General features: G+C 40.5%; 1 protein-coding gene across 8 annotated transcripts in view; it reads right to left on the bottom strand.

Moving 5' to 3' along the window:
- Positions 1-26,804, bottom strand: part of USPL1 (ubiquitin specific peptidase like 1) — a 44,861-nt gene extending 18,057 nt beyond the window's left edge. Inside the window, exons 1-6 of one of the 8 annotated variants that reach the window (XM_049867253.1) lie at positions 26,598-26,804; positions 22,752-22,899; positions 22,085-22,213; positions 16,652-17,291; positions 12,497-12,610; positions 8,979-9,108 (exon numbers count right to left, since the gene is read on the bottom strand). In XM_049867253.1, coding sequence (XP_049723210.1) covers positions 8,979-9,108; positions 12,497-12,610; positions 16,652-17,291; positions 22,085-22,213; positions 22,752-22,832 — 1,094 coding nt within the window. In that variant the 5' untranslated portion in view covers positions 22,833-22,899; positions 26,598-26,804. The other 7 variants (XM_049867254.1, XM_049867252.1, XM_049867256.1 and 4 more) reach the window with 7 other exon arrangements.
- Between the last annotated feature and the right edge of the window lie 243 nt (positions 26,805-27,047).

Raw genomic sequence — 27,047 nt, 5'->3', positions numbered from 1 at the left:
ATGGTTTACTACCCTCCCCACCAACCAAAAAAAAAAAAAAAAATCAACTACACACAAAAAAGGCAATACTGGATCAAATGGGGGGCAGAGGTATAAAATACTCAAAAAAATTAATAACAAAACGGCAGAAGTCCTCCTTTTTCGGTAATTACCATGAATGTAAATGGATTAAATGCTCCAATCAAAAGGCAGAGTGGCAGACACATAACCCAACTATACGCTATCTACAAGAGACACACAACGGACACAAATACACAGATAGGTTGAAAGCGAAAGGAGGAAAAAAAAAAAACTCCATGCAAATAGTAATCAAGAGAGAGCTCACACAGTGATTTTAGTATCAGATGAAACAGACTTTAAGTCAAAAACTATTATAAGAGATAAAGGATGCTCTGTAATTATAAAAGGGTCAACTGATCAAAGAGATGTAACTATTAACACAAATAGATATGCACCTAACTTCAGAGTCTCAAAACATATAAAACAAATCACTGACAGAATTGAAGGGAGAAAGAAGTCTACAATAATAGATGGAGACTTCAACATACCACTTTCATTAATGAGAGAAAATCAATAAAGAAATACAAGGCTTGAATATATAAACCAACTAGACCTAACAGACATACATAGAAAATAGCACAATATACATTCTCCTCCAGGGTACATGAAATATTCTCCAGGATGGTCCATATCTCAAGACACAGAGCAAGTCACAATAAATACCAAAAGAATGAAATTACACAAAGTATCTTCTCCAACCACAATGGAAGGAAAAACCCACAGCTAACATCATAAAAGACAGGAAAGAAAGAAAAGACCAAAACGGATGTCAGAAGAGGCTCTGAAACTTGCTCTTGAACATAGAGTAGCTACAGCAAAACGAAGAAATATTGAAGTAAAAGAGCTGAACAGAAGGTTTCAAAGGGCAGCTGGAGAAGACAAAGTATTATAATGAAATACGCAAAGACCTGGAGTTAGAAAAACCAAAAGCGTAGAACACGCTCAAGCCATGTTCTCAAGATGAAAGAACTGAAGGAAAAAAAAAAAGTTAAGCCTTGAGCTGCACTGTTGAAGGACTCTATGGGCAAAATATTAAACAACACAGGAAGCATCAAAAGAAGATGGAAAAATAAAGAGTCACTGTACAAAAAAGAACTGGTCAACATTCAACCATTTCAGGAGGTGGCATATGATCAAGAACCGATGATAGTGAAGGAAGAGGTCTTAGCTGCACTAAAAGCACTGGTGAAAAACAAGGCTCCAGGAATTGACGGAATACCAACTGAGATGTTTCAAGAAACAGGTGCAGTGCTGGAGGTACTCACTCGTCTATGTCAAGAAATTCGGAAGATGGCTTCCTAGCCAACCGACTAGAAGAGACACATATTTGTGCCCATTCCAAAGAAAGGTGATCCAACAGAATGCAACAATTATCGGACAATATAATTAATATGACGCACAAGCAAAATTATGCTGAAAATCAGTTGCAGCTGCAAACTGTGAGAAACTCAAGCCAGATTCAGAAGAGGACCCGGAGTAAGGGTATCGCTGCTGAAGTCCAATGGATCTTGGCTGAAAACAGAGGATACAGGAAAGATATTTACCTGTGTTTTATTGACTATGCTAAGCCATTCGACTATGTGGATAGTAACATACTATGGATAACATTGTGAACAATGATCATGCCAGAACACTTAATTGTGCTCACGAGGAACCTGTACACAGACCAAGAGGCATTCATTTGAACAGAAGAAGGGGATACTGCATGGTTTAGACAGGAAAAGTGTATGTCAGCGTTGTATCCTTTCACCATACTTATTCAATCTGTAGGCTGAGCATATAATCCAAGAAGCTGGTCTATATGAAGAAGAACAGGGCATCAGGATTGAAGGCAGACTCATTATCAACCTGCGTTATGCAGATGACACAACCCTGCTTGCTGAAAGTGAAGAGGACTTGAAGCACTTACTGGTGAAGATCAAAGACCACAGCCTTCAGTATGGATTACACTCAACATAAAAGAAAACAAAAATCCTCACAACCAGACCAATAAGGATAACCAGAAAGATTGAAGTTGTCGAAGATTTCATTTTACTTGGATCCACCAACAACACCCACGGAAGCAGCAGTCAAGAAATCAAACAACGCATTGCATTGGGCAAATCTGCTTCAAAAAAAACCTCTTTAAAGTGTTAAAAGGTAAAGATGTTACCTTGAAGACTATGGTGTGCCTGACCCCAGCCTCGGTGTTTTCAATTGCCTCATATGCATGTATAAGCTGGACAATGAATATGGAAGACAGAAGAACTGACGCCTTCAAATTATGGTGTTGGCAAAGAATACTGAATATACCATGGATTGCCAAAAGAATGAACAAACCTGTCTTGGAAAAAGTACAGCCAAAATGTTCCTTAAAAACAAGGATGGGAGACTCCGTCTCACATACTTTGGACATATTATCACGAGGGACCAGTCCTTGGAGAAGGATATCATGCTTGGTAAAGCAGAGGATTAGCGAAAAAGAGGAAAACCCTCAACGAGATGGACAGACACAGTGGCTACAACGATGGGCTCAAGCATAACGATTCTGAAGATGGTGCAGAACCAGGCAGTGTTTTGTTCTGTTGTACACAGAGTGGCTATGCATCAGAATTGACTTGATGACACCTAACAACAACCACCACAAAAAAGAAAAAAAAATGTTAATGATGATAACCCATCAAGCAACACGAACTTTTTTAGCATCTATGTGCCCAGAAACAGGTTAAAGTTGAAGGAGGTTAACTTCAAGAGGTGTTTTCCACATTTAGAGTCAGTGTGACTTTGTAGAAAAAGTACTTTCCATGACGGAACAGTATGGAAAACAACAGTTTGTTATTCAATAGAATATTATGAAATAATGTTTGAGAAGTAAATATTAACACAGAAAACGCATGTTAAAATACTAAGTTGTACAAAAGATGCAGAATTATATATATGCAAACAAAAAACTCAGCATTTATTCAACAAATTTTAAACACATTAAAACAGGAATACACATTCAACTAAGAAAAATAAAAGAAAAATTTAATATTAAATAAAAAAACAGAAGAGACACTAGCTTCTCCTTTAAACAATTACAAATTGCAAATGAGACAAGCGCTAGCCATTAAAAACCGATCAGGTCTCAGAGAAGCTAACGTTGTGACGGCAAAGCAACAACATAAACGTATCAACGAATGCACTGACTGCATTTCTGCTAAATTTCTTGGTTCTTGAAGATAATTACTAAGTAAGGATACTTATTTTTTAGTTTATAAAAGGGAGTTTGCCTTAGGAAATAAGTATTAATGCTCCAAACAGCAACGAACATTCCTGAGCACTTACTATTCGCAATGAACCGTGCTAGGCACTCATTTTCAGAACAGCCCTAAGTGACGGGTGCCATCACTATCCCCATTTACAACTGAAGAAACTGAAATACACGGGGCACATCAGATGGTAAACGGCAGGCTGCAGACGTGAATCCAGGGAGCCTGACTCCAGAGAACATGTTCTTCACGGCCTCCAGAATACTCTTTCTAAATAAGGGGCACACTCTTAAACCGGCACTAAAAACAGCAGAACGAAAACAAAACAAAACAAAAATTTGCTGGATATTCCTCCTTCAGAATAAAGAGAAATAAATTTGAAGCTATGACTAAAATATATTTAATGAAATACCTTTGTTTCGTTTTTGGAACCAAAAAAAAAAGGGGGGGGGAAGAAAGAAATTAAGGTGGCTGGTGGCTTCTTTACCTTGAGCTCGCACATCATCTTCTGTGTCCTCCAAAATGCACTTATCACCCTGTACTCAAAGGCAACTTCGAGCATCCAACAGATCAGAGTAATTAATTCACTGGCCCTGAATTACGTGTTACATGTTATCTCCTTAACTCGTCTGAATTCTGCCAACTAGTCCATGTGTGTTGGAGCAGAACTGTGCTCCATGTTTCTAAAGGCGGATTCTTTGGAAGCAGGTCACCAGGCCTTTCTTCCGAGGTGCCTCTGGATGGAGTGTGACCTCCAAGCCTCTGATCAGCAGCCAAGCACATTAACAGTTTGCACCACTCAGGGACTTCAAATTCTGCCAGGATAATTCCCAGGGTCTGGGTGAGTGCCCGGCATGGAGGACATCTGCAATGACAAGCTGTCCAACAACTGAGATGTGAATTCTACAAAAGCTATAATTAACTTGATTTTAATCATCTAGCTTGTTTATATTATTGGAAATCCAGGCGGTGGTTAGGGAGTACACTACAGTGAGCAAGAAGTAAGTCTAAGACATCAGAAAAGTCAAAGTTTGAATCCTGACTGGCAGTCACTACTGTGTTCTTGTGGGCATCTACTCAAGAACGCCTATTTAAGGTGCTCTTTCAAACTTGAATTTACACACTTATCGAGGGTATAAAGATTTTCCTCACAGAGTTATTGCTGAGGAGAAAACCAGGTAATTCATGTAAAGGTCAAAGCTAGAAGGCCTGGAAATAGGTATTCCCATTCTCCCTTGCTTACACAAAATTATTTAAGTCCTAGGTGTGAGTGAAACTCTAATTCTTAGCCCATTCTAGTACTTTTGGAACTCACTGTAAAAGAACACTTGTTTTTTGGCACTGTTTCTTGTCTACTTAGAGCATTCTCCCAGACTCAACTCTCCTTGATTATTTCTTGAATACCAAAAACTAATCTTATATTTAGATAAGAAATATCTGATCTTGCTGCTAAAACAGAAATAGCACAAGTGGGCAGCTTTAACAAACAAATTTATTTTGCCACAGTTTAGGAGGCTACAAGTCTGAATTCAGGGTATCAGCTGTAGGGGAAGACTTTCTGTCAGAAGGAAGGTTCTTGTTCTTTTGGCTTCTAGTGTCTAAGAGATCTCCATGTGTCTTGGCATCTATCTTACCCCAAGCTGCTTCTCTCTTGCTCGTTTAACCTCTTCTGTATCTCAAAAGAGATTAATGCGTGACACACCCCACACTAATCCGGCCTCATTAACAAAGACACCCCGTTCCCCAAATGGGATTATTAACCACAGGCATCCGAAACACCATACCCATTGCCACTGAGTCCATTCCAACTCACAGTGACTCTATAGAGGTTACTACTTACAACACATTTTTGGAGAACACAATTCAATCCATAACAATAAGTAATACTTTAAAGAGCCCTGGTCGCGCAGTGGTTAAAGCACTCGACTGCTAACTGGAAGGTCAGTGGTTCGAACCCACCAACTGTTCTGCAGGAGAAAAGACCTGACAGTCTGCTTCCATAAAGATTATAGCCTTGGAAACCCTATAGGGCAGTTCTACTCTGTCTTATAGGGTCGTTACAGAGTCAGAAACAACTCGACAAAAATGGGTTTAAGTAACATTTTGCCTCGTGTTCTTATTTAATAACTTACAGACACTCCAAGTTTTCCAATCTACTATTAGGTGAGTTTAAGAAAAGTGGGAAAGTTCTGATCAGGGCCACAACAGATGGACCCTGAGAGAAAGAAAAATGTGGACCAGAACCCCAAATTCTTAAAAAAAAAAAAAAACACTATGAGCAGCTGATATTTGACAAAGGCCCAGAGACCGTTAAATGGGGAAAGACAGTCTCCTTAACAAATGGTGCTGGCATAACTAGATATCCATCTGCAAAAAAAAAAAAAAATGAAACAAGACCCATACCTCACACCATGTATAGAAAACTAACTCGAAATGGATCAAAGACCTATATATAAAACTAAAATGACAAAGATCATGAAAGGAAAAATAGGGACAATGCTAGGAGCCCTAATACATGGCATAAACAGAATACAAACCATAACTAACACTGCACAAACACCAGAAGAGAAACTAGGTAACTGGGAGCTCCTAAAAAGCAACATTTATGCTCATCCAAAGACTTCACCAGGAATAATGAGAGAACGTATAGACTGGGAAAAAAATTTTTGACTACAACATACCCAGTAAGGGTTTAATCTCTAAAATCTACAAGATACTGCAACACCTCAACAACAAAAAGACAAACAACCCAATTAAAAAATGGGCAAAGGATATGAACAGACACTTTACCAAAGAAGACATTCAGGTGGCTAACAGATATATAAGGAAATGCTCATGATCATTAGCCACTAGAGAAATCAAATCAAAACTATGATACCATCTCACCCCAACAAGGCTGGCACTAATCTGAAAAACACAAAATAATATATGTTGGAGAAATTGTGGAGAGAGTGGAACACCTGTACACTGCTGGTGGGAATGTAAAACGGTACAACCACTTTGGAAATTGATTTGGCACTTCTTTAAAAAGCTAGAAATAGAAGCACTGTATGATCCAGCAATCCCACTCTTTGGAATATATCCTAGAGAAATAAGAGCTGTTGCACGAATACATATGTGCATAACCCTGTTCAGTGCAGCACTGTTAACAATAGCAAAAAGATGGAAACAATCCAGGTACCTATCAATAGATCAACGGATAAGCAAATTATGCTATATTCACACAATGGAATACTACATAAAAATAAAGAACGACGAATCTGCAAAACATAACACGGATGAATCCGGAAGGCATTATGCTGAGTGAAATTAATCAGTCACAAAAGGACAAATATTGTATGAGACCATTATTATAAGAACTCAAGAAAAGGGTTAAACACAGAAGAAAACATTCTTTGATGGTTATGAGGCTGGAGGGGGGAATTTATTAACTAGATAGAGTAAACAAGAATTATCTTAGGTGAAGGGAAGGACAGCACACAATACAGGGGAAGTCAGCGCAGCTGGACTAAACCAAAAGCTAAGATTAGTTTCCTGAACACAACCAAACACTTTGGGGACAGAGTGGCTTGGATCTGGGGACCATGGTTTTGGGGAACATCTAGGTCAATCGGCATAAAGAACTTTATTAAGAAAATATTCTTCATCCCACTTTGGTGAGTGGTGTCTGCAGTCTTAAAAGCTTGGGAGTGGCCATCTAAGATGCATAATCGATCCCAACCCACTTGGACCAAAAGGGAAGGAAGAACACCAAAGACACAAGAAAAATATGAGATCAACAGACAAAAGGGCCACATAAACCAGAGACTCCATTAGCCTGAGACCAGAAGAACTAGATGACGCCTAGCCTCAGTGACCACCCTGACAGGCAACACAACAGAGTCCCTGACGGAGTCGGAGAAAAGTGTGGTGCAAAACTGAAATTCACGTAAAAAGACCAGATTTAATGGTCTGAGATTGAAGGAACCCCCAAAGCCATGGCCCCTGGACGTTGTTAACCCAGAACTAAAACCATTCCCGATGTCCACTCTTCAGACAAAGATCAGCCTGGACTATAAAACATAAAATAATACTACACAAGACCAAATGGGCAGCTCCTGTCCGGAGGTAGGGTAAGAAGGAAAGATGGGACAGAAGTTGGTTGGATGGACATGGGAAACCCAGGGTGGAAAGGGGGAGTGTGCTGTCCCATTATACGGATTGCAACCAGTGTCACATAACAATATGTGTATAAATTTTTGTATGGGAAATTAACTTGAGCTGTAAACTTTCACCTAAAGCACAATAAAAAAAAGTGTTTAATAATAACAGCAGCAACTAACATTTGAATGCTTAAAAACAAACAAACGCCCCCACACCTACTGGACTGGTTGAGGCTGAAGGATTTCCTGAGATTAGTTCTCTGATACACTCTTCAAACCTTGAATCAAAACTAGCCGGAGACTACCTTGTAGCTAAGTAACAGATTTGCTTGAAAAATAATTATCACCGATGAGTACTGTGTTCCTTAAAAAAATCATCCATAACAGACCAAATGGTTCACAATTATTTTAAAACAAAGACGAGAATATAAGGGGGCAGGGAAACTAGAGTAATGGAAATGGAACAACCAGAATGGAAACCATGAGACTGCTTACTCATTGTGAAGACTGTGACCAATGTCACTGAACAGCCTGTGTAGAAACTGTTGAATGGGAAACTAAACTGCTATGTAAACCTTTACCAGAATACACAAGAAAATATTACTAAAAAAAAAAGGAGGGAAAGGTTGCTGTCTACTGTAATAACTTGAACACATAACCAAAAGAGCCAGCTTGATACTTTTTTCACTGCCAGCCAGCAACTTCCTCAGATACAGGCAAAGTTAAGGGTATGGTATCTGATAAAAACTTACCCTCACTGACCCTTGTTCTAAAGTCTAATTCCTCTTCTTATTACACGGTAGACTTATGGAAAGAAACCCGCAAGCTTCTTTCTTCTCCACGCTTCCTCCCAAGAGTCAATCTCAGGCCATGTATACCTATCCTGACCTCTACTCCTTACCAAGCTTCACTCAGGGAAGTAGAAAGTACGGCTCAGCCAGCTCGCATGTGGTGTAGAAGATTCTGGTGGTGGCTAGCCTCTCCCAGGAATAGGGGACGGAAGGGAAAGCGTAAGTTACCTCTGAGAATAGCTGCCAGATTCTAGAAGCCTGAACACACAGTTTCCATGATGTTAAAAACCTAAAACAAAGAAAACCCTTGTCTCTAATACAGGAGTAAATGAACCACATATAGTTTTTCAAGAAATTCTCAGGAACTCAGAGTAAGAGGTAATCTTATCCAGCAGGGAATCCAGAAGGTGGGGGCTAAAAGCAAGTGGTCCTGTTTTTTTTTTCCCTATTAGTTCCCACTTCCCACTACAGGACTTCTTAAGAAAGTTCCTACTCACAGTCTATCAAAACAATGTTTTTTTTTTTTACCATTCCCAGTTTAAAGAAGCAAATACACTGCAGATTCTGGAGCTCAAATTTGTTTTTTTACCTTAGTGGTGGAGAGACTTAAAGATACGAAAAATTGCATCTAGGGTAGAGGAATCAGAGAGAGAGAAACAGCAGTGTTATAGGTAGAAGCAAGTTTTATTCAAATGTTATTACTCTGAGCCATTTTCATTCAGAATGAACAGGTCTTAAAAAACAGAAAAACTAACCTGTTCTGATATTTGTGTCCACACTGAGAACATTCAAAGTTCCAAGAAAAGGAATACATGAAGAGCTTTTCAATGTGAGGCTCTATTTTTAAGAGCAGGGGAAATGCAAACACAGGACTTTCCATGTCACCTTCAAAGAGAAAAGAAAAAAATTATTGCTCATAATTAACAATTGAAAAACGTAAACCAAAAGGATCAACTGCTCTCTCTTCTCACTATGCTTCTGGAGTAAGCCATTCACAATTTGGGGGAGAGGGGGAGGGTTTAAAGCATCTTCCTACAAAAACCTAGCAAGAAATTATCACCTTAGTCTCCATCTTTCATTTTCTTACTTTCTTAGTGGGCATTCATGAAAAATTCTACGACCAAAGACCCATATTATCTTCTCAGACCTTTCTAGCTCTTCTCAGGGGGAAAAAAAAATTTCGCACAACTATAATAGCCCTAGAGTAATATTAAAACAAAAATTATGTAAATGGTTGGTTACAGATACTAAGATCATTTAACTAGGGAAACAATGTGGAATAATTTCAAAGCTGAAGGAAACCACTGAAATACCGTTTCTATTCAAATCTGCTTCTTCTACACATGGAGAGGGCGGGACACACAAGAGTTCAACAAAACCCACTGCCGACGAGCCGATTCCGACTCACAGCCACCAGACAGGACAAAGCAGAACTGTCCCCCACAGAGTTTCCTAGGCTGTGATCTTTATGGGAGCTGATTGCCAGGGCTTTCTCCGGTGGAACAGCTGACCATTAAGTTAGCAGCTGAGTGCTTCACTATTACGCCACCAGGACACCTTCGAAGATTCAATGTCCAGCCTCAAATCCTGACTCCTCAACTCTCATTTTTCTCAATCTTTCAGTCTAAGCTTTTCCTTTACTATTCAAACTTTAGCAACTTTAAAGCTAGAGATCTGACTACAAATATCAGTAATTACAATGGCTATTTTAATAGTCACCTTTGTGTTATGGTCCTGCTATTTTTATGCAAAAACATAAAATCAAAACAGTATCTTTTTTTGTAAATAGAAATAAAACAATCTCCTAAAAAATGAAAAAAAAAAAAAAGTAACACCATAGGCATAAACAATACACAGTGTAGCACTAGTTCTGCAATTAGTCATCAGCCTTTAAATGTTAATTTTATTGTAACTAAGCAGTAATTGAAAAAAAAATTTATATTTCAATTTATACGACAGCATAGACTCTTCAGGTCTAGAACACATAAAATTCCCAGAAGCAGCCTGCCACATCTTTCTCCCACAGAGTGGCTGGGGGTTCGAACCGCTGACCTTTCAGTTAGCAGCTGAGCACTTAACCACTTCACCGCCAGGACTCCTTCCGTAGACATTACAGCCTTGGAGACCCCGTGGGGCAGCTCTACTCTGTCACGTAGGGCGGTTGAGGGTCGGAATCAACTCAGCGGCAACGGGTTTGGTTTTCTGCTTTATCGGTAACCAGGGTCTCAAGAGCCTATCACTGTTGAACGGGTCACACACAAACGAGAGATTCTATTGTCCTGCTAGAACCGTACACTCGCCCAAATGTTACGATCACACAAAATAAAAGCCTTTCTCTGTTACTTAGAAAACCAGATCCAGGGTGGAGGTGGAGCAAGATCCAACCCTGCTCTGAATATAATTATCAGGGCCACGTAGGTGACTCAGGCTGGGGGAAAGACCACTCTTCAGTTCACCTGGGAACTGGAGCAGTGGCCCTGAATAAACCAACTCAAGCCACTCTGGGAGGGAAACGATACCTGCAAATGCTGCATGGAAACCCCTCAGTCTACCAGCCAGGGATCTCACAGAGAAGGCTCCTGTGAAATGAGTATTCGCTCAACAGAGGAGTGGTTGCCAGGGACCAGGAATGCAGAGAAGGGCTGACCACAAAGGAGCCTGGGAAAAAATTTTATGGTGTTCCATATCCTGTGATAGTGGTTATACACTCTTCATGTCTGTCAAAATTCATAGGACTAAATACTAAAAAGGGTCAATTTTACAGTATTAAATTATACTTCAATAAAAAGAAAAAAAATCCATCTCATCTGATATCCAACCTGAAGATGATGAATTAGAACAGCCTTCTAGAGCTGGAGGAAGCCATACCAAAGAACTGGCATATGGAAAATCAGTTTATTATTTTAAAAACAGTAAACTTATATATGAAGGAGTCTATGAAATACAAAGTAGAAAAACTAAGGGGAAGAATTGTGGGACAAAAAAAGACACTGCTTACAGATACAAGATCTGTATCTGATGAAAAAGTTGCCACTCTTTGAGAGAAAAACTTGAAGCATTGATATTTTACAGAATTTAATATGCATAATACAATAATAAGCTCTCAGTTGCTAACCCAAAGGTTGGTGGTTCGAACTCACCCAGCGGCTTCCGTGGGAGAAAAGACTTGGGCTATGTGCTCGCATAAAGACTACAGCCTAGAAAATCTATGGGGCAGTTCTACTCCGTCACATGAGGTCATCATGAGTTGGAACTGACTTGATGGCAACAGGTTTTTTGTTTTTATAGTACAATATTAATAGAAGAGTTAATATGAGAATAAAAGGAAAATAACGCCCCCCCCCAAAATAACCAAGGGGCTCCTTTTTGTAATAAAAAAAAAAAAAAATTCATAAAGTCGAGGAAACTCTAGCTCCCGTGCTCCATTCTGCTTCTAAAGGTCAAAAGCCAATTCGCAGAGGACAAAACCCATTTTGAAGACGAGAAAACCTTCTCAGAAGGTCATCAGCGTATTTATCCTTATATCCCATTGGCTAAAATCATACCACATGTCCACTCCTAGCCAATCACTGGCAAGAGAAGTAGAATGACTATGGCTGGTTTAGACTAGAGTTTTGCCACCCCGTCTACATGTAAGAATCACAAGGGAGCTTCTAAAAATTACCAATCCCTGAGCTCCACCTGCAAGATTCTGATTTAACTCATCTGGAATGGCCCCTGGTGGCGTAATGGCTAAGTGCTACAGCTGCTAACCGAAGGGGGTCGGCAGTTCGAATCTACCAGGTGCTCCTTGGAAGCTCTATGGGGCAGTTCTACTCTGTCCTATAGGGTCACTATGAGCCAGAATTGACTCGACGGCAATGGGTTTGGTTTTATGGGTTTGGAATGGCCCCTTACTATGGGTATTTACTTTTAAATTCCCTGGGTATTTTTCCTATGGACAAAAATAAATAAATAAATAATATATATATATATATTTTTAAAAAGGTGAAAAATGATGGACTAATCTACTAGATGGAGGAAAAGTGTTAGAAGGCAACCATTGCTGTGTCCTCCAAGTATTCACCTGATCCTGATTCAGTCTTTAGGGGTACAACACCAGGTCCTGTCCACAGTGATTTAACCAGTGGTAGATTCATAAGCCAAACTGTCCAGATTCTCTCTCCTAAGAATCTGCTTGTTCAAAGTAAGAATACAGTATTATGTTTCCTTATGATGTAAGTATTTCTGTGTGGTACATGAGCAACACAGTTAAATTACACAACTTACTTACCTAATGTGCATCGAAGCTGGGGCTGAAGCCTAGTAAAAATTTCATCTCTGACTTCATTCAGGCAGGCATCTATCTTTGTAAACAGTACTGAAGGAAGTTTTTTACAATCTTCATCTAAAAATAAAGTACAGAACATTATCAATTTCTCATCCGTCTATACTTTTCCACCAAAAATTAAGACACTAGCAAGAATTAAATAGTTCACCAGACCCCCCCGCAAAAAAAAAAAAAGTACAAAAATACTTTTGGCAGTCTTAATTCGTAACAATAAAAAACTGGGAAAACCCAAACGCCCATCAACAGGAGAATGGATACATAACTCGCGGTACACCTATATGGTAAGCAGCCCTGGTGGTACAATAGTTAAGTGTTTGGCTGCTAACCCAAAGGTTGGCGGTTCAAACTCACCAGCTGTTCTGCAGGACAAAAAACCTGACAGTCTGCTCCTGTGAAGATTACAGCCTAGGAAACTCTACGGGGCTGTTCTACTCTGTTATTAAGGTTGCTATTAGTCGGCATCAACTTGACGGCACACAACAACATCTGTACAATGGAATATTACTCAGCAATAAAGATGAACGAATTATCAATACACACGACAATACTGATGAGTATGGAAAATATTCTGTTCAGCGAAATAACCCAGACATAAAAGTACACGGATTGCATATATATGATTCCAAACATAGGAAGTCTGAGAATAGGCAAAAATAATACAGTCAGAGACACGTGCAAGTGTTGCTTTTCTGGGAGGGAGGCGGTTAGGCTGACTGGAAAAGGACAACAGGAAACTTTCTGAGGTGACAGAATGTTCTAGATCTTGTTTTCAGTGGTGATTATGTCAACATTAACTGAACTGACCACTCGAGATCTGCTCATTTTATGTATGTAAATTATACCTCGTTCAAAGACTTAAAATAATAAAATAAAGGTCAGGAATAAAATCTGGGAAAAAAAAAGCAAGCAGAATCGATAAAATTTTGCAATCAGAGACAAAATGCAAAACACAAAATGCCCTTAATTCTTCCTCCTCTCTCTATGGTATTACCATATACTCCCTCGGTATTTGGTATCAACACAGTCTCATTAGTGCTGACTGCCTGGGCCAAAGCCATTCTGCCTGGGTGAATCTCAGTGTAAGCCATTCTCGGCCAGATAACCACAGGCTCACTGCAACAGCCAACCTGTCAGATATCCCGCCTATCTCTAAAACATCTAAAGCTATCTCTTAACATGCAGTTACCACTGACGCTAGGGACAACACGCAGTTCATCTATTTCACTCTGCTTACCTTTAATTGAACTTAGATAAATTATAACCAAATAAAAAAAACCAAATCCACTGCCATGGAGTCGATTCTGACTCATAGCAACCCTATATAAATTTGTAGGGAGTCTTAATTGAAGTTATGATTATTTCCAAACCAACATTTGATGTATTTTCCTCCTTCTAAGTCTGTTTTTGGGGGGTGTGCAGAAGGACAGGATCTTTATTGACATCATATACGATTCCATATCTGCGTTGGCTTCATTAAAACCTCTGCAGGTTAGTTATTATGCTCTGACTGACCCATACTGCTGACATTTAGGCTGTTTCTTTTTTTCACTACTGTAAATAACATGATAAGCATCTTTGGGCACGTATCTGTCCACGTTTTCGATTACTTCTTTAGAGTGAATGTCCTAAAAGTAGAATGACTATGACAGAAAAGAATCAAAGATTAATAAACTATCTTGAATAACTAGAAATCCCTTTACCATCGAATGGATTCCGACTCACAGCAACTCCATACGACAGAGCAGAACTGCCTCATAGGGTTTCCAAGGCTGTAATCTTTATGGGAGCAGATCACCGCATCTTTCTCCTGCAGCGCCACTGGGTGGGTTTGAACTGCTGGCCATTTGGTTAGCAGCTGAGCGCTTAACTACTGAGCCACCAGGGCTCCTTACGGTGAATAAAAGCCTCCATATGCATCTGACTCCAGTTATTCTTTAGCTACAAATAAATCTTTCCACTCAAATCTCTTATAAATAATCCATACAACTTCACAGAGAGAGTGAACTCTTATGCACCGCTGCTGGGAATGCAAAACGGTACAACCATGTTGGAAATTGGTTCGGCACTTCCTTAAAAAGCTAGAAATAGAAGTACCATACGATCCAGCAATCCCACTCCTAGGAATATATCCTAGGGAAATAAGAGCTGTCACACGCATAGACGTATGCGCTCCCATGTTCGTCGCAGCATAATTCACAGCAGCAAAAAGATGGAAACAGCCTAGGTGCCTGTCGACAGACGAATGGATAAACTATGGTACACACACACAATGGAATACTATGCAATGATAAACAACAATGATGAACCTGCGAAACATTTCACAACATGGATAAACCTGGCATCATGCAGAGTAAAATAAGTCAATCATGACAGGACAAATACTGTAGGAGATCATTATTATAAGGAAAGGTTCACACACAGAAGGAAACAATCCTTGACCATTACAAAGGAGGGAAGGGATGGAGAGGGAAAAGCACTAAACGGACAACAGATAAGTAGTAACTTCCCCAATAAACGATACTGGGGAAGCAAGCACAAACTGACCAAAACAAAGTCATGGAAGCTTCACAGACACATCCGAACTCCCTGAGGGCTGCGGACCATGGTCTCAGGGGACAGACCATCTAGCTCAATTGGCATAACATAGTTTATAAAGAAAATGTTCTACATCCTACTTTGGTGAGTAGTGTCTGGGGTCTTAAAAGCTTGTGACCGGCCATCTAAGATTCTCCACTGGTCCCACCCCATCTGCAGCAAGGGAGAATAAAGAAAACCACAGACACAAGAGAAAGATTAGTCCAAAGGACTAATGGACTACAACTACCACGTCCTTCATCAGACTTGAGTCTAGCACAACTAGATGGCTACCAGCTACCACCATGGACTGCTCTGACAGGGGTCACAATAGAGGGTCCCGGACAGAGCTGGAGAAAAATGTAGAATAAATTCTCACAAAAAAAGACCAGACTTACTGGTCTGACAGAGACTGGAGAAACTCCCAGAGTATGACCCCTGGACACCCTTTTAGCTCGGTAATAAAGTCACTCCTGAGGTTCACCCTTCAGCCAAAGATTAGACATGCCCATAAAACATAACGAGACTAAATGGACACATCAGCCCAGGGGCAAGTACGGGTAGGCAGGAGGGGACAGGAAAGCTGGTAATGGGGAACCCAAGGTCAAGAAGGGAAAGTGCTGACATGTTGTGGGATTGGCAACCAATGTCACAAAACAGTATGTGTATTAATTGTTTTAATGAGAAACTAATTTGCTCTGTAAGCCTTTACCTAAATCACTAGGAAAAAAAAACCTTCAAATTTTACTTTGATGTACTCTACGATGACTACCATTATCATGGCAAGCTATCAACACAGCCTCCTTCTCCTTTACTCTTAGGTTTCTGCAAAAGGCTGTCTTTGGGGCAGTCATGATAATGCAGCTAGTCTTAACTCAAGCTCCATGACATCTGAACCTACGGTCCTTGGCTCCCAGGTCTCTACAGGAAACAGAAGCTATTGATAGTATTTTTTCCCACATGCTGTAAGAAAACGCTCAAAATTAACTTCTTTAAAAGTTAAAGAGAATTCCTAAAAAATAAAAAAAACCCAGAGCTATTAGACTGGTTGAGACTCAAGGACCCCCCCACCCCCACCCTGCAAGACTACTGCTCTGTGATACTTTTCAAACCTTGAACCAATACCAGCCTCTGAGGTCATCTTGTAGCTAAATAACAAATTGGCTCAAAAAATAACTAACATCACCCGTAAGTACTGCGCTGCTTTACAAAATCACCTGTATGTGACCAAACAGTCAACAATTACTTTAAAACAAAGATGAGACTATGAAGAGGCAGGGAAACTAAATGGAAACAAAACAACCAGAACAGAAATAGTGAGAACATTCAAGCAGTGTGAAGAACGTAACCAATGTCACTGAATACTTTGTGTAGAAGTTGGTGAGTGAGAACTTAAACTGCTGGTTAAATTTACTTTATCAAAAACACAATAAAATGTTATCAGATATATAAATAAAGCCACACTAATCAAAAGTCTGGTACTGAGAAAAAAGAATTAAAGAGAAAGAAAACATTAACACCAACCTTTAACTGCATCCAGCTGATGGGTATGCAGAAGCTTGTCTGCTTCGTTATATTTTGTAAAGAGCTGCCGGAACACAGATTCCTGTGTAGTGCACAGTTCAGTCACAGCGTTTCTTAATCCTTCCAAGTGCACCAATGCTGACAGGATACAATCTAACCAGCAGAGAGCATAAGTATTTTTCCACTGGACACAGGAAGTCTGGCAAAGTGACGTACTGCTGGTCTCCAAAGGCAATTCCAGCTCAGAGGTGCAGCCTTGGTTTTGAGGGGAGGTCTCCCTGGTTCCAGCGATGTCAACTGTAGGAGGATCTTCTCCCGCAGGACAGTCAACACTGTCAGGCTCCACGATCTTCTGCTCCAAGGAATCAGCTGTCCTAACGACATTCTGTCGGCCACTTTGTGGTAACTCAGGTAAACCTGATGTTTCATCGTATGGGTCTCCACTAGGCTTGCTGTTCAAAGTCTGCTCACCATCAATAACAAAATGATTTCTAGTCTTTTTGGAATTTGTTAAAGGAGGTGAATCTTCATAGCTGGTTGCCAAGATCTTTCTTTTTTGAGGCTTATTTGGAATGTGGCAATCTTCCAAATCCGGGCAAATTAAGTTATTAAGTGATTTAGAGCCCAAAGGATAGATGCACTAGAAAGAGAAAATAAAATGATAAAAACTTCAAAAATTCAAACAAGCTCAAGTTTTACTTTACACTTCCTGTGTCATAAAAAATATGTATAAAATTTTGGCACTGATTTAAGCATGAGAGGGTATAATATTAGTGAATCTAAATTTGCAGGGCTCATAGGCAAACAGCTGCTTAAAATTTATTGAAAACTTGGTCCCCAAGAGAATAATTTTTCCTCATTTCCACAATGAAAGGTTTAATCAACCACTGTAGGTTAAGCTGGCAAGAAAAACAAATATTTTTGCTTTAATAAAAAGCTTAATGTTGAGCAAATTTAAAATTTTCAACGATTTTAAAAAACTGAGTATATGACTCTTTTGAAGTGATACACTACACATGTTTAAAACTAGTATTTTCAAATTTCACAACTGTATGGGGTAATTTCTGTTTTCCATATCTTAAAACTAAATTTTAGTTTGAGAGCACTGACAGTTTGCACTTCTAGTGGATTTAGAGTCAGATTGGTTGAATTTTAATGGTCTCATCAAATCTCACTGTGCAGTAACATAATTTCAACCATCAAAACTGAAAACAAACCACTCAAATAATCAGTGAATTTTCCCTAAGTTTGAAAACTGCCAAAATATTTTCCAAGGCAAATTCAAGAAACTGATATACTAAATACCCTCATTTAAAATATGCTTTCTACACCCGGAGAGCATGGCCCCCCCAGACACCCTTCTGGAATTTGTTAAAAGAGATGAAGAATCTTTAGAGCTGGTAAACTCATCTATTTCATAAAGTATCTTGCTGTTATTTGCTGTCAAGTCAATTCTGACTCATGAAGTACACTAGGCTTTTATTGCTGACTAGAAAAAAAAAAAAACTTTAACTCTAAAGTTACCTTTATACATTTACAAAAGACACACTACCTTAAACTTCTTGGTTATATTGTTTTCCTCATCATTTGAAAAAGACTACTTCAAAAACTAAAAATGCGTGTTAACGCATCTAACTTTAACAGCCAAAACCTATCTCTTGAAGACAGGGACTTCTTTGTTATTACAGTAAAACCTGTGAAAACCAGAGCCTGTTTAAGGCGGAAACCTACCAGTGAAGGAAAAATCAAATATTTTCTACTAATAGAGAGTGGGAAACCCTGGTGGCATAGTGATTAAGTGCTATGGCTGCTAACCTAAAGGGTCGGCAATTCGAATCCACCAGGCGCTCCTTGGAAACTCTACGGGCCAGTTCTACTCTGTCCTATAGGGTCACCACTATGAGTCGGAATCGACTCGACACACTGGGTTTGGTTTGGTTTGGTAATAGTGAGTGACAGAAAAGTGGTAAGCTGCACCCTGCCAAAGGTGGAAAACTTGGCAAGACCAGGGAAAACAAGGCAGTCTGGTTGAGTTCTGGCTCTCACAGGTTTTGCTGTACGTTACAGTCCTTGGTTAAAGAATTCTACCGAGAAATTACATATTATTCAGAAGAGAAAACAACAGGTAGATTTTTTTTCTTAAATCAGTAAGATTCATCTTCTTTCCATGTTCCCAGTTCTACAACTTTATTCTCAGCTGGTGAATTAGCAAAATCTCTGTATAACGTCTGTTTTCATGGGTGAGCTGTCAAAGGTCCGCAAGTCAACTCCTACACCTATGCGAAAGAGCCCATCACCTCTGCTCCAGGGATATCCCTCCCGCAATTCTACTGCTCCTTTCCCCTAAATCATCTGTTTTTCCCTCTCTACAGATACACCCTACCGGTGCAACAACAGTTAAGCGCTTGGCTGCTAACGGAAAGGCTGGCAGCTGGGACCCATCCAGCAGCTCTAGGGAAGAAAGACCTGGCAATTTGGTCTTTCTAGAAAACCCTATGGGGCAGTTCTACTCTGTCACACGGGGTCTCTATGAGTCAAAGTCGACTCAACAGCACCTAACAAACACCACCAATAGGCACAATCAACATATAAACTTGCTGCTGTTTTTTTCCAACTTAAAAAAAAAAAAAAAAAAAAACCCAAGAACAAAAACCTTCCACTTCCAGACACTAGTTCACATCTATTGCATTTCTCAATTTTTCTCCTCCCATTTTCTATCAAACCCACTCCAATCAGATTACCACTACCACTTTACTGAAACTAGTCTCATCAAGGTCTCCGATGACCTCCAGTTGAGACCTAACTTTCCCCTGACTTTTAGGACCATGAACTTGCCTTCCTAGTTTTGCTCCTACCTCACTGTTTGCTTTTTCTTGACTGCTTTCTTGGTTCCACTTCATCTCCCAACCTCTTTGTGCTGCAGTGTTCCAGGGCTCAGTCCTTGGACCTCTTTATCCGTACCAGAAAAAAAACCCAGTTGCCATCAAGTCAATTCTGACTCATAGCAACCCTACAGGACAGAGTAGAGCTGCCCCATAGGGTTTCCAAGGAGCACCTGGTGGATGTGATCTGCCGACCTTTTGGTTAACAGCCGTAGCTCTTAATCACTACACCACCAGAGTTATCCATACTCCTAGGTAAATTCACCCAGTCTCAGGGATTATCTAATGCTGATGAATCCCAAATTTCTATCTCCAACCTCAAATTTCACCTAATGCCAGAAACATAGATCCAACTGTTTACTCCATACACCCGTAGACATTAGAACATCTCAAGCTTGACTGGTACCAACCTCCTGGTCTTCTCCTCAAAGCTTCCTCTTCCCAAAGTCTTTCCCATTGCAGTAACTGGCAACTCTATTCTTTCAACTGCTCAGGCCAAAAATCTTGGAGTCATCCATGATTCTTCTTTCTCTCCTACCCTGGAGACTAATCTTTCAGCAGATTCAATTGGCCCTACCTTCAAAGTATATATATATAAAATCGCCAATCATGTCTCATCACCTCTGCCACTGCTCTCTTTCCCCAAAGGAATACTGCAATTGCCTCCTCACTAGTCTCCCTGCCTCAAGTCTTGCCCATTAGTTGTATTTTCAACACAGCTGCCACAATGATTCTCACAACATGTCAATCGGATTATGCCACTCCTCTGCCACTATCCCTGCTGTGGCTCATTTCACCCAGAGTAAAAGCCAGGTACCGTACAGTGGCCTATAAGATCCTAAGACTTAGTCCAGTCCCCCATTACTTTTCAGACACATCTTCTATCACTCTGCTCTCATGTACTCAGGGACAGCGATGCTGGCTTCCTCACAGTAGCACAAACATGACAAGAAACCCCCACTCTCTCACGGCTACTCTCCCTGCCCTAGGAACCCATACGACTTACTCCCCTTCATTTCTTTCCAGCCTTTGCTTAAATGCCGCTGTCTCAATGAAGCGTTCCCCTCCCACTCTGTATAAAACTGCAAACTCCCCTTTCCCTGGCACTCTCCCCACTGCTGTATTTTTCTTCACAGTACTTTTTAATTACGTGACACAAAAAAATGCACTTTGCCTATTTACTGCCTGGGTTTCCCACTCTAAAACATAAGCTCCTCAGGGTAAATTTTTGTGTTCTGTTCATTATTGTAGCTTAGCATCTGGCACAGTGCCTAACGCAGTGATGCTCAAAAACAGATTTATTGACTAAATACATAAATTTGTTTTTCTTCCTATTTGTCAGAATGCCTGGGATTGTTTTTCTTCAAATCACACCCAGCAAAATTATTTACCACCAACAGTGTGGTATAATCTAGTATTTCCCAGACTTGGCCAATCATCAGAATAACCCTCCGTGCTCGTAAAACTACAGTGTCCTGGGCCAACTCCACTGACTCAATGTCTAGTAGTGCAACCCAGGAATTTTTCCCAAGGTGATTCTGCTGAGCTGCTATTTTAGCTGGAACAAAACAGATCTAAAATGAGAAGAAAGGAGCCCTGGTGGTACAATGGTTAAGCACTTCACTACTAACCAAAAGGTTGGAGGCTCAAAACCATCAGCTACTCAGGAGAAAGACGTGGCAGTCTGCTTCCATAAAGATTCACAGCCTTGGAAACCCTATGGGGCAGTTCTGCTCTGTCCTGTAGGGTCACTATGAGTTGGAATTGACTCGATGGCAGTGGGTTTTAAAATGAGAAGACTGCATTCCAATCCCGGCTCTGCTGCTCTAGGAGGGCCCAGTGTTCCTAAACCCCGTGAATTTTTCTTCCGTTCATAAAATGGGAATACCTACTCTGCAAAGTTTTGAGAATTAAACATATATGAAACAGTTCTAAAATCTGTCAAGTACAATAAAATGTACAATATTACAGAATTTAATCAGTTCCTATATAAAAGCTGTACCAATGGGTATAAACTACCATAATTAATTCTAAGAGATATGTAGAACCATTTAAAGCCTGAAGTAAAAATAAACATATCAAGCCTTAAATACATACTATTTAGTTAAGAACACATATATATTGTTTCTGGACAAACCAATTTTCAAAATACCCTTCCAAATACATTACAGATTAATGACTCTTCCAATCAGTCTCAAAGTTAATAAACTAAAAAATGAGAGAATACTCTCTACATGCTAATAGGTAACAAGAATCTCCACAGATTTAAAAAAAAAAAATCAATCTTGAAATGTATTTCTCCCCTCATTTGTCTGTCAAGTCTAATGGTAATAAGGAAACACTTTTTTTTGGCAATAATTCAGGAAACCAGGTGGAAGAATGTAACAGAAACTATTTTAAATTGTTTACCAGACTGTCTTAGAAACCCAGATTATCTATCTAGCATTAAAAGCCTACATTCCAAAATATAAACGATGAGTACAAATTTAAACACTGAAAAAAAAAAATCAAAAGGCTAAAACCCATCCATTATATACGATTAATACTTTACCTGCAGATCCTCACACAGAAAGATAGATTCTTGGAAACTTATTCGGTAAGTCTTTAACGCTTTTAACTTTCCCTTCTCTCGACAAGCTGGGCAATACCCATCTGATGCATCTTTAGCTGAATCATAATTCTAAAGAAGAAATAAAGCAAATTAAAACACAGGCATTTCTAGATTGTATCAAATTACAAAAAAGTTAAATGCAAAGATAACCAGAAAATAATTACAATTTTCGACAAGAAGTGTCCTGGAAAGATATCTTAAACATGGCAAATAAAAGAAATGCATAGGGGCTTTACATAGAGATAGTGTTCCAAAAAGAATATATCACAGTTTTAAGTATTAAATTTTAAGTGTTAAGAATAGCATCAGTTTTATTTGCAAGGAAAAAAGTCATGTCAACTGCCAGGAGAAACATGTTCTATAATTTCAAAGACTAGTGAACCACATAGTCTGTGTTTTATTTTTACTCTCACATATCAATAAAACAGAGAGGCAAACACATTAAAACAATCTTTCGCCATTGCTGTAAGATTTCCGTGGAAGACAGAATTTTCCAGAAGTTAACTGGTAAAATTAAAACCAAATTTAAGTCTCAAAAATAGGAGAAAAAGAAAAACTTTGCACTGAGGCAAAAAACGAGTTCACTAACTTTTCCCAAATTCCCCACCCTGTGGAGTGAAGGTACCCCTCTATCAGTCCCTTGTCCAATCACTGGCAAACCATTTCCAATCTTCGGGGAATCCATCATTCCGAGTCATTGGCTAATTTATGTCACTTGAAACATGTCAATATCACTAAGGATTTTTCAATGAACCCTGGAAAAAAAAAGTCAATAGGCAATTAAATAAAAATCCTACTTACTTTGAAAAAGAGCTAGACTGTTTACTAAGACATACATATATGCTAAATATAGTTGAGTTAACCATGTCCTAGGGTAAACATATTCTGAAATTCTGATCTGAAAACAAAATACCTACCTTTACAAATCTAGCAAATTTGTGGGGAGAGGGCAGAGACTGGCAGTAGGACCCATTTTCATAGCAGACTCATTTGTAAGCAAATTAAACAAAACTTGTAATAGAGAAAGCTATTATTTAAAGCAAACTTGAAGCCCTGGTGGTGCAGCAGTTAAAGTACTCGGCTGCTAACTGAAAGGTCGGCAGTTTGAACCTGCCAGCTGCTCTGTGAGAGAAAGATGTGGCGGTCTGCTTCTGTAAAGACTGCAGCCTTGGAAACCCTACGGGGGCAGTTCTACTCTGGCCTACAGGGCCACTATGAGTTGAAATCAACTTGACAGCTAAGGGTATAATTGACCAGAGTTTGAAAAATAAAAGTTTTTAGAGTCTATGCACAATTTGAAACAAATATGCTGATATTATACAGAGAAAGGACTCTTAAAAAACCCTAGATCCATTGTGCCACTACTTCAAAGGGAAAATGGAACAATGAACCACATATCTCTTATATTCCTATTGTTCTCAACCACCAAAAAGTATTTTACCAGTGAAGAGTAATGATACTTTTTAAAAGCTGTCAATGAAATGTTATTTTATATTAAATTAACTGTACTAAAACAAATATGGAAACCCTGGTGGTATAGTGGTTAAGTGGTACAGCTGCTAACCAAAAGGTCAGCAGTTCAAATCCACCAGGCGCTCCTTGGAAACTCTATGGGGCAGTTCTACTCTGTCCTGTTGGGTCGCTATGAGTCGGAATCGACTCGAGGGCAATGGGTTTGGGTTGGTTTTTTGTTAAAACAAATATATAAACACTGTCGTCATACAAATTACACATGTGACAAGTTTGCTGAGTATAGTCCCATGGAGTGGAACCCATTAAGTCAAAATTATGAAACCGGAGCTCCATGTAAAGAAAAATTATTAAGAGCTGTGTGAACATGGATTTAAAATATAGAGAAACCAGACACAGGAAATCTTTGCAAAAGGGAATTATCACTTAGCAGGGATGTTACAGAACAGTCTCAAGCACACGTGGTTGAACTATACAGCCTTTATCAGTGGCCACAGGTTCACTCTAAAAATGAGTTACGTTTTCCTGTTTGAGCTGTAAAACGCCTCACACACCTTTCAGGACAAATAATGATTTTAAAAATAAAAGTACTTTTAAGAAAGTTAGTATTAAAAAACCCGTTGCTGTTGACTCAATTCTGACTCATAGCGACCCTATAAAACAGAGTAGAAGCACCTCATAGGTTTCCAAGGGGCAGCTGGTGGATTCATTCAGCCAGCCTTTTGGTCAGCAGCTGATCTCAGCCACTCCGCCACCAGGGCTCCAAGTTAGTATTAATGAATCCCAATTTCCTACTTCTGAGGAAACATCCCCACTGCACTACAGGCATTTTGGACCTGATAATTATTTGTTGTAGGGTTGTTCAGTGCACTGTAGAATGTTCAGCAGCATCCCTGGCCTGTATCCTCTGGATGCCAGTAGCATTTCCCACCCCACCCCACACTGTAACTATCAAAAGTATCTCCAGACATTGCTAAATGTCCCCTGGAGGCAAAACCAGCCCGTAAGGAACCACTGCCACAGGACCAACTTGTTTATTACCTTCGGTTTGTTCTATTTATAATTTACTTACAAAGGTAACCATACAAGAACGGCTCAAACTTCTGGAGTTCCAGAGTAGCTAAAAAGCATTGGCTTTGCATCTGCCGTTCTGTGTTCAGAAATTTCTTGTTGTAAAACTGGATTATTCTAAGAACTAAATGAAGTAACGCATGGAAAATGCTTAACACAGCATCTGACACATAGTAAGTTGCAGCTACTATTTATCTGGTGCTAATTTTACACTTCGCTCTATGTAGAAAATATGCAGTACACCTTGCATCATCCTACAATATTCTCAAAAGAAAAACTAGGAGGTGACTTAACCACGAATAAATTATTTTTGATAAAAATTTTCATTTGCCTGAGAAATCTAGAAAGCTTTTTTTTGGATGGTTCTCTCTCTCTCAATTATAAAAGTAAACTAAAACATGGAGAAAACCAAAACCAAGCCCACTGTTGATGAGTCGATTCCAACTCACAGCAACCCAATAGAGCCCTATAACCCTGTAGTACAACTGCCCCACGGGGTTTCCAAGGAGCCTGGTGGATTCAAACCGCCAACCTTTTGGTTAGCAGCTGAGCTCTTAACCACTGCACCACCAGGACGCTGAATATCCAAAATCAAGCCTCCAAATCTGCTCTCCTGATCCCACCACCCACATGTCAATGAGGAAAGCAGGTAGGCTGGTAGTTGAAGTCCTGAAACCCAGAAATATGCAAAACTCCCCCAGAAAACACTCACTTAAAAAAATGCCGGAGATGGACTATTCAGATTTTCCTTCAAACACAATTATTTTGTCCTAGGATGCAAAATCCTAAGAGTGGTTGCTACAACTTAATTTGTCCCTAAAAAAATGCCCTCACTGCCGCCCTCCTTCAAAAATAATTGGCTCCTCTTCCTATAAAAAATATATATATATATATATATCTCACCCAAATTTTGGTATCTCCAACCTTCCAAGCACACAGGTTAGAATATTTGAGTCGTTCTACTCTGCAAAATCCCTCTGCTTCACGCAGTAACTCACCAAATTCTGTGGCTTTACCTTGGAAATGTCCCAAATCCCACCTCTGTCCATCCCATCCCCACTCTGTATCACTGCCAAGGTGATGCTCCCACAAAACAAGTCTGATTCTGTCACAGCTCAGCTCAAAGTTATCTATTTACTCCATGCCGATTATTGGAAAGTCCAAACAGATCAATACAACCTAAAGGTAGCCTTCCGACCTAAAGCTCGTTGCACTGCGACGGCAATCTAGCTTTCCAGCCTCATCTTCCTCTACTCCACTTCACCCTCAGCCCCTTTCTTTTACCACCTCCTTTTCACACTTCTGTGAGCCACTGATCCTCCAGGAGCCCTAATGTGAACGACTAGCCCAGTATGCGGTGCCAACGACGTGTAAAGTTGGCCCTGGGAACCCCGAAACACGTGCAATTAAACGTAATTCACAGTCCCGTGTGCAAAATGAGGACACTCGGAGAAAGAGCAGTTCGGAGAGGGGCCTTATACCCTCTTGAATGTGCGCTCCGAAACCAAGTGCATTCAGCACTCAGTCAAAACACGAAGCCACAACCGACAAAAAGCAGAGGAATGGGGTCGGCCTTCAGCGCCCAGAGCAGTCTGGTACCGAACCCCGACGTCCCGAATCGGAGGCGCGTAGAACCAAGAGAGGTCAGTTTCGAATCCGAACCTTGGAAACCCGAGGAGGCGTGGGGTTCCGTTAACCCTCATCTCCACGCACCTTGGAAGAGGGAACGAACTCTGGTTTCTCTTCAGCGTTTACCTCTCTGAGCCCAAACGACACCTTAAGCATCAACCCTTCCCACGCGAACCCAGTCGCAGCCCTGCCCCTCCCACCTAGCCCACCTTCCCCGCGTGCAAACTACTTCCTCATTTCCTATCTCGAGAGCTGAAGGGAACTACTCCTTCCTCCCCCTTACCTGCCGCGGGCACTCCCCTTCTTCACACCGGCTCGATCCGGACTCCTGTTCCAGTTTGAGCCCCACAACACCCACAGCAACGTTCACCTCACGTTCCCTCGGACTGCTCCTCCCCCACCAGCGGGCCCTTTCGGTGAGCAGCTTCCGGTTTCAGTCCGCGGCAAAAGAGTTCCCCTTCCTGCTGCGCGCGGGGCCTGAAAGGACGAAGCCCTGGCGGGGAAGGCTAGAAGGGTGCACTTCCGGTCGGGCTCCGCAGAGGCGTGGCTGTCCGCCCGGCTGCCGCAGCGGCAGTTTCAGCTGCGGCGACGATTAGGGGCGGGGCCGGGGACTGCAGAGCCCGCCATGTGTGAGTGGCTAGGTTTGGGGAGGCGACGTTTCTGGAAGCTGCTGGAAGGCGCTCGAGGGGCGGAGGTGACGCCGGGAGGGGGGAGGCGTGATTAAAACTAGTGC

Source organism: Elephas maximus, chromosome 23 (genome assembly GCF_024166365.1).
Source record: "Elephas maximus indicus isolate mEleMax1 chromosome 23, mEleMax1 primary haplotype, whole genome shotgun sequence".
NCBI lineage: Eukaryota > Metazoa > Chordata > Mammalia > Proboscidea > Elephantidae > Elephas > Elephas maximus.
This window is presented reverse-complemented; position numbering and strand designations above follow the sequence as displayed.